Source organism: Triturus cristatus, chromosome 5_1 (assembly GCF_964204655.1).
Source record: "Triturus cristatus chromosome 5_1, aTriCri1.1, whole genome shotgun sequence".
Classification (NCBI taxonomy): domain Eukaryota; kingdom Metazoa; phylum Chordata; class Amphibia; order Caudata; family Salamandridae; genus Triturus; species Triturus cristatus.
Window position 1 is genome coordinate 955,873,580 of NC_140587.1, and position 7,788 is coordinate 955,881,367.

General features: G+C 41.2%; 1 protein-coding gene across 1 annotated transcript in view; it reads left to right on the forward strand.

The window, feature by feature from the left end:
- The window catches only part of GFOD1 (Gfo/Idh/MocA-like oxidoreductase domain containing 1), a 359,788-nt gene extending 352,248 nt beyond the window's left edge, over positions 1–7,540 (forward strand). The window contains exon 2 of the mRNA XM_085606072.1: positions 6,077–7,540. Within this exon, the coding sequence (XP_085462198.1) occupies positions 6,077–6,996 (920 nt within the window). The 3' untranslated portion in view covers positions 6,997–7,540. The remainder of the gene's footprint in view (positions 1–6,076) is intronic.
- Positions 7,541–7,788: the final 248 nt, after the last annotated feature.

Sequence of the window (7,788 nt, forward strand, 5' to 3'; positions counted from 1 at the left end):
GAGCTATCAGCAGCCTGTAAGTAGCTCTCCTGTGTTCAGCCAAGCCTACTAATATATAAGCTTTTGCTCGGTTGAATTATTATATGTATACTAAAATTTAAAAGCATGTTCTCAAGATGAAAATGTGTCTCTTTTCAGAACTCATAACGCTGATGTTTGGCAAGAAATAGTTAAAGCTATTATTGAGTTGGAGAGGTTTATTACTGATACCATTACCTTAGTGTCAGGGAGATTGCAGCTATGGCTTTTATTTATTACCCATGTACAGTCATTTCAAATTCTCAAAGGATTTTTTTTTTTACATTAGTGCTGGAAACCCTGCTCATACACTGATGTGATCACTGCTGACAACCTTGGATGGGGTGGTCGCTATTACATCACTAACATTAGTAGCTCGGGATGATTTCTATTGGACATAAGTAGCTCTTATTACAAAAAGTGTTGGAGATCCCTGCTCTAAAGGGTGATTACTCTTCTAATAGCTCTACTTCACATAATGATGTATCAGATGAGTCGCTTCACTTTTTAAAACTTTATCATATTCCATAACAGCAATGCATGGCAGTAAGATCTCCCTCCGAGTTATGGCTTCGGCACTGGGACCAGTGTAATACATATGCTGTACACTGGCTTCCGTTTTCCAAAATTCCAAGCGTAGTAGCAGTAGTGATATACCCACCATTGGACCTGCAATGACGTCTCACGGATGATCTGTTGCCCCACCTGTCGTCCCTCAGCAGCTTCCCATTAATTGGTGTAGGTCTTAGAGGCAGGAGGGTGTTGAGGAATGTTAAGTACTGCAGGTACTACAGCCCCTATAGGAGTAGTTCCTATTGCAGCCACTGCTCTGTTGACGCCTGCTAGCAAGGGTAACAGCGACAGGATTACCAAGTGCAGACCAGCGATAGCAATTGGCACCCAGGCTATAGGCAATGATGCTCATACACATCATCATTGTTAGAGAGAAAAAAATAGCTATTTGTCAGGATAAAAAAGCTCTAAAACCGGTGAGCCAGACTGAGGCTCAACCTGAAGAGGATCAGCCACAGAAAGCCAGCCATGACATCTCCACACTGACTTCTAGTAGATGCCAGGATCAAGATTAAAGTCCTCTGCACCATATGAAAGGGCAGTGTTGGGTTCTGATCCAGAACCACAGATCCCAAGGACCATACAGACCTGGATGGGTGAGGGGTGCATTCTTTATTTTCTATCAGCTGTTCAACAAGCACTCTCGTGGAGTGGCTGTGCTCACGTCACGATAATCCTCCTCCCTTCTTGCCTCAAGTCTTTCTGACCCTAGGTCCTTTTTCCAGGCCACCTCCTACCCCTTCAGCACCTCCTAGAGGAGTGGCCCATGTCCAGAGAGGTGGAGTAACCTCCAGTCAGGGTCGGATCGTTAAGGCGGGCACACGGACAATGGCTGAGGGGCCGGTATCCGAGTTGCAGCTGTGGGCTGCTTTTGTGGGCAGCCTGGAGGGCTGATTTGGGTGGTGTCTGTGTTGTTCGGATGCCGCCAGCGGCCCAGTGGGTGCCTGAGTAGCCTTTCTGGAGGCAGATGGGCATCCGTTACCTCCCTTGTATCAACGGGCAGAGGTGTTACTCCCTTTCTCTCTCTGGACCAGCCCATTAATGTTTGCATATTGAGCGGAGGCAGGGGGCCTGAGCGGAGGCAGGGGGCCCGAGCAGAAGCGGCCTCACTTGTTTTCAGGTGTGTTTCAACAGTGTGAACTAATCCGTACATTTTTGTGTATCTAAGTAAAGTTAAGAAAACATGCCTCTGTCAGAGAACCCACCCCCCCCCCTTCTTTTTATAAAACTTCGGCAAAGCAGTGTTTTGGGGAAAGGCAATATGCAAATGTGGGGCCACTTTTTTTTAAAGTGCCTGGAGAGATTTGAAATCCCAATCCAAACCTACCTCCAGACCCCAGGCCCTAACTCCCCTGTACCCCACAGACTACTGGCGACATCCCACTACACTTATAAAAGTATCTTGCACTCTGAATTACCCAAAAATCATTCATCCAGATGAAATACTGCAACAGAACCAGCGCCGTCTTAATGCATGGGGATTCTGGGCAATTGCCCGGGGGCACCACGTGCATAGGATCCCCGTGCAGACCAGAATTTAACAAAAAGTTTTGGTTAAACATTTTTATTCCTGTGAGTGGTTGTGTAGGCAGGGCCCAGTGCACTTCTTTGCCCGGGGCCTATAATGCTATTAAGGCGGCCGTGGATAGAACACTGGGAGTTCAGGGCCTTAAACTGTGCGATGCTGTGAACCCAAGACTGAGGCTGTAGCCCAGCTACATGCCTGTGTAGCAGTCGTGGCTGCTTCCGGTATATTAAAAGTTACTCCCACAATTTTATTTAAGTTACTCTTTCCATTATCACATTTATACCTATGATTGTTGCCCCAAAACGTCACATATGGAACCCCCTTGCTGCATGCCTGAAAACATTGCCTTCAGCACAGTTATGCTAGTTAATCCTACCCCATCAGACCTTGCCTGTAATTCTTTCCTTTTACTCATTTATTCATTGCCACAAAATAGCTTTGCTTGTAATGATTGATCCAGAAAATAGGCATACGTAATCACTGCCCAACATACGCATGTCAGCCATCATTGCCCTAACAGATTTTAGTCTTAAGTCAGTATGGAGAGAGTGTTACTGCTAGGGATTTATGCAAGTGTAGATTACCACCACAGAGGAGGTCTACTGGAACTGTACATCAGCAGAAGGTGCATGTCCATATTCATTGCTAGATCACAGGATTAATGGAATAGTTTACTGAACTAGCAGTGTGGCTTTACCTTTACTGACTGCCCCAATATTTACTGTATTCGGTGCATAATTATGTATTGTATTGTACTGCAACAGTTCTCTAGCGCTCACTACCCCTATTTGAGGCAATAAAACACTTGCCTACAAGGGCAGCAAGCTACGCTGTGCAGTGCATGTGGTTGGAAGGATGCTGTCTTTATATTTTGGTCCTATGTGGGAAATGTTTCCACGTCATCCATGATGACCACCGAGATTTGGTTATCATGTTAGGAGACACAGTGCTTCACAGTGTGATGGATTAAGAGGTTTGAGAGACAGATGGACAGTGTATGGTTTTCAGTAGGCTGGCACCTTTGAACAGCTCTAGCGGCCCCTTTAAGATATTTCATATGAACAAAGTACACTTAGCTAGTTACTGCACTGAGATATCCAACCTGATATCTTGTTTAAAGTGTATGGTCCTTAGAAGCCCTGGTTGGACAGAGAAGTGGTGGGGAGACATGCTGGGAAGGACTTTGTTACTATGACCACATATCTGTTTGTCATGGTGATTTGTAAAGAAGTGGTCATAGTATTTATCTAGTTGAGACCTGTAGTAGTGGACTAGATTAGAGTCTTCTGAATGCCCAGCAGTATGTGGTAGATCTCTTCAGTTATTCCATGCATATTCAGTTCGTGATGGCTGTTGTATGGACTGGCACATTACTGGATGATGGGCAAGACCTAGCAGAGATGTCTTATGTGAGTGTAAGAGGATTAGGCAGTATAAGTAGGCTTTCCTATTTTCCATTTCTATTTCTTGTGAAATCTCGTGGGCTTTTTAAAATGTTTTTTTATAAGTTTTTATAAAGTGTAACAAAATCAGTGATTATCTGTTTACTCTTTTTTTGCCCCATACAAAATCAGAGGGATGGTGTTTTCCATTGCTTATAAAGAAACTTTATTTTTCCTTCCTGGTTCATTCATATGGTCATTTATTCTCCCTTCATTCTGGCTATTAACTCCCTTATTTGTACCCTTTCCTTAAATTTGTTCTTTCAAGCACTGTTTCTTTATGTCACCTATCTGCTATCTGATTTCTCAATACATCAAACCTCTTGCATTGTATTTCTATTGTTGGTTTCAAAGCACACTTATGCCTTTGGATTGTGTTTTATGTTGGTCTTAGAGATTTCCAAAAGGAGGTTAGATTTGTCTCTAATGTTTCTCTCTCTTGTGTTTTTTAAAAAAGAAAAGGGCTTTTGGTTTTATCTGAGCTGTCTGTTAAAGTTTCCATTTACTCATGTTTAAAAGAATTCTTAAATTTGTGGTGATTGTTTCATTACAAGCAATCATAAACTACGGGCTAATACAATTGGAATATCTGTGTTTATGTTTCGTACATGCACCTTTGTAATTTTATTATAAATCTAAATAAACATTTGTTTCTTTTAAACCAGATGTAGGCTCAATTAACTTGATGGAGGTTGGCCCTCGGGGTTTACAGCAAAACAACATTACCCCATTCCGCAGAGATGGAATAACAATAGGCTTAATGAATCAAAGTGTTTTACCCATTCTGCGTCTATGGGGAAATGCGTTCACACAAAAAGGACCCATTGTATTTGTTAATACAGATTGTAGTTTTTTTCTTTAGAATTACGCCTTTTTATGTGTGTGTAAAGTTTTCCTGTTATTTTTGCTTTACTGGTCTCCTCTGTACATTGTGTGAGAAAAATTTCAGTTAAAAAGTATGTCAAAATAAGTAGAATAAATATATTCCAGTTTTCTCTGTTTCTTCTTTATTTTGTATTCCAAAACGTTTTTCATTTTTATTCTTTCGTATTCCAATTGTTACAGCCTCAGCCAATGCGTTTCTTCCACAACAGTGAACTTCTTCAAATCTGGATGCTTCAGTCTGTAATTTAGAATTCCATATTTTATGCCTAAAACCTCTTATGTAGGATTAGGCCAATCATGCAAAGTGCCTGTTCAGATGTAGGACACGAATCCAGGTGTCCAGGAAGGGGTTGGCTTAATCCTGTATATGAGGTTTTAGACATCAAATATGTACTTCGAAATTATCAGTTGAACCATCCAATTTTGGGATTTGAAAGACAAAGAGGTTGGAATGTGATGCCTTTGAAATGTTCCATGGATCGTAGCCATTAAAATTGGGACGCCCTGAAGAAGTTTACTGTTCTACTTTTCTGGGCGAAACATGTTGGCTGAGGCTCTAACAATTGGAATATGAAAGATGAAAATATAAAAGCGTTTTGGAATACAAAATAAAGAAGAAAAAAAGAAAACTGGACAAATGAAATGGACTTTTTTTAATTTATCACTGTTTCTTTTCATGGTGCATCGCTACATTAATGTATCTTTTCTTGTCTGCATGGCCGAGGTATCAAGGAGCGGCAGATATTGATAGAGTGTGCACCATACATACATTTTTAGGGACATAAAAGGGTGGTGGGGTTGCGATTTACTTTTCCTGACGCTTTTTGTAATTGTTGGAAAAATAAGTAGACAATTAGCATGGCACAGACATAATTTATATAATTGCCTCGCGAGCCATACGTGGGCAAAGTATGCACTAGATAATTTACATTGTGAAGACCCTCTGTTCTATATTTGCAGTGACACATTTAAAACTGTTTACATGTCTTGAATTTCGGGCAACATTGGCTTGATAGAGAAGGTGCTTTTGGGTTCCTGTGGTGATGAGCTAACAAGGCTTCAAGACTTTATTGTGTATCGAAACCAATATCCTCTAGGTAATACTAGCATATTCTCCTTCTGGCCGTGGTGACCCTTTTATCATTGAACTTGGAAAGAAGTGGTGGGGTGTTGACCCTATATAAAGAAATATTTGCAGCTCTCCCACTACTGTGGACTAGGTTGATACATTTTCAGATCTGCCACCCCCTATCACAACAGCATTCAATTTCTTTTGCATCATAAGATTTTACAGTGGAGTGCTAAAAAAATATAGCACTTTTAGAATGCAATCCTGATTGCACTTTTAGAATACAATCTTCATTCAGAGCCCTTGTTTATTCCACAAACATCTTTTAATTACATTTTAAAACAAGACATTCTTCTCAGGACCTGTTTATGTTTGTTTATTACAAAGGAAAGAAAGAGAAAAATCCAACCCGAAATACCGTTAACTGCTTTAGAAATGTTTTACTCCTTCTACAAATAGTGATACATAGCTACAAAGGAATTGTTGGGAGGTGAATATTGAATATGATCTATGTCCCTATGTTGACACTCATATTTACATGTATATCTCTTTTTGTTTCAGGCATTGGAAAAAATGTGATCTGTGACAGAACTGCGACTCCACTGGATGCTTTCAGGATGATGTCAGCGGCTCATTACTACCCAAAACTCATGAGCATCATGGGAAATGTCCTTCGCTTCTTGCCTGCCTTTGTGAAGATGAAACAACTGATTCAAGAAGGTTATGTGGGCGAGCTGCAGGTCTGTGAGGTTCAAGTCCACAGTGGAAGCCTCCTGGGTAAAAAGTACAACTGGAGTTGTGACGATCTGATGGGTGGCGGTGGCCTGCATTCAGTGGGAAGTTACATCATTGATCTTTTGACCTTCCTGACCAGCCAAAAAGCAGTGAAGGTACATGGGCTTCTCAAGACCTTTGTAAAGCAGACAGACTACATTAAAGGAATTCGCCAAATCACCAGTGATGACTTTTGCACATTTCAAATGGTTCTAGAAGGTGGTGTGTGTTGTACTGTGACTCTCAACTTCAACGTCCCTGGTGATTTTAAGCAAGACATAATTGTGGTCGGTTCTTTAGGAAGATTGAATGTAATTGGCACTGACCTTTATGGTCAGCGGAACAGTGCTAGCGAGAGAGAACTTCTTCTCAAAGACTCTACACCAGTTAGCAACTCACTCTTGCCCGAGAAGGCTTTCAGTGATATCCCATCCCCTTACCTGCGTGGAACAATCAAAATGGTGCAAGCCGTCCGTCAGGCATTTCACGACCAGGACGACAGGCGAACCTGGGATGGCAGGCCTCTCACAATGGCAGCCACATTTGATGACTGCCTGTATGCCTTATGTGTGGTGGACACAATAAAAAAGTCAAATCAAACTGGGGAATGGCAGAACATTGTAATCATGACAGAGGAGCCAGAGTTGAGTCCAGCCTACCTAATCAGCGAAGCAATGCGCAGGAGTCGTATGTCACTGTATTGCTAACCAGGGTAGCATGGAAGTGTGGTTCTCTGGAAAAGGACTGTTTGTCGTAGGAAACCCATTGTAATTTGAAACCAACAACATTCGGAGGAATCTCTGTTGATCTGCTTGCAGTATTATCTGGTTATTCCAATAAATAGCTAAATAGAAAGATAGGTAGTGGATCCATTTCTTCCATCTCGTTGACTGTTTTAGTAGAACTGCATATACTGTGCATGGAAAGGAAGCCTTTTCCACTTCCTGTACCAACCCGACAGCTGTGAAGTTGACTTACATTACAAGAATAGTTCCCATTACAAATGAGACTTTTTACAGGCCAAATAAGCCAAGCTCTCCCATGGCTATACAAGGAGTCTATGTGCCCTGAAAATATTTATTTCCCCTGGACTACCTATCTCATTCATCAGTTATCTGTGATGTCTTTCCAAACCTCAGTAGCCACAAATGCCAACCGTAACCATAAGTTCTGAAGACTTAACTCTACTATCCTGGTAGGCTGCACATTGCCATTTCATGGGATAGTTATGGAATAAAAAAACAATAAAAAGTCTTGGTGTTATTAAATTATTGCTCAAGTTGTGAACGGGTGCAGATTCTTATTGCATGCTTATTGAAAGAGATCCCCTCTTAGATAGATATATTTTTGTGTTACAGATGATTTCTCTCTTTAAATGGAACAATAGAGGTTTGTCTTAAGTGTTATTTTTCTTCTTCAAGAAGTATTAATATTAGTATGTGTTCCAATTTGTTACTTGGAACTAAAAAGGTAACAATGTCAACATAATCAGGAATCCT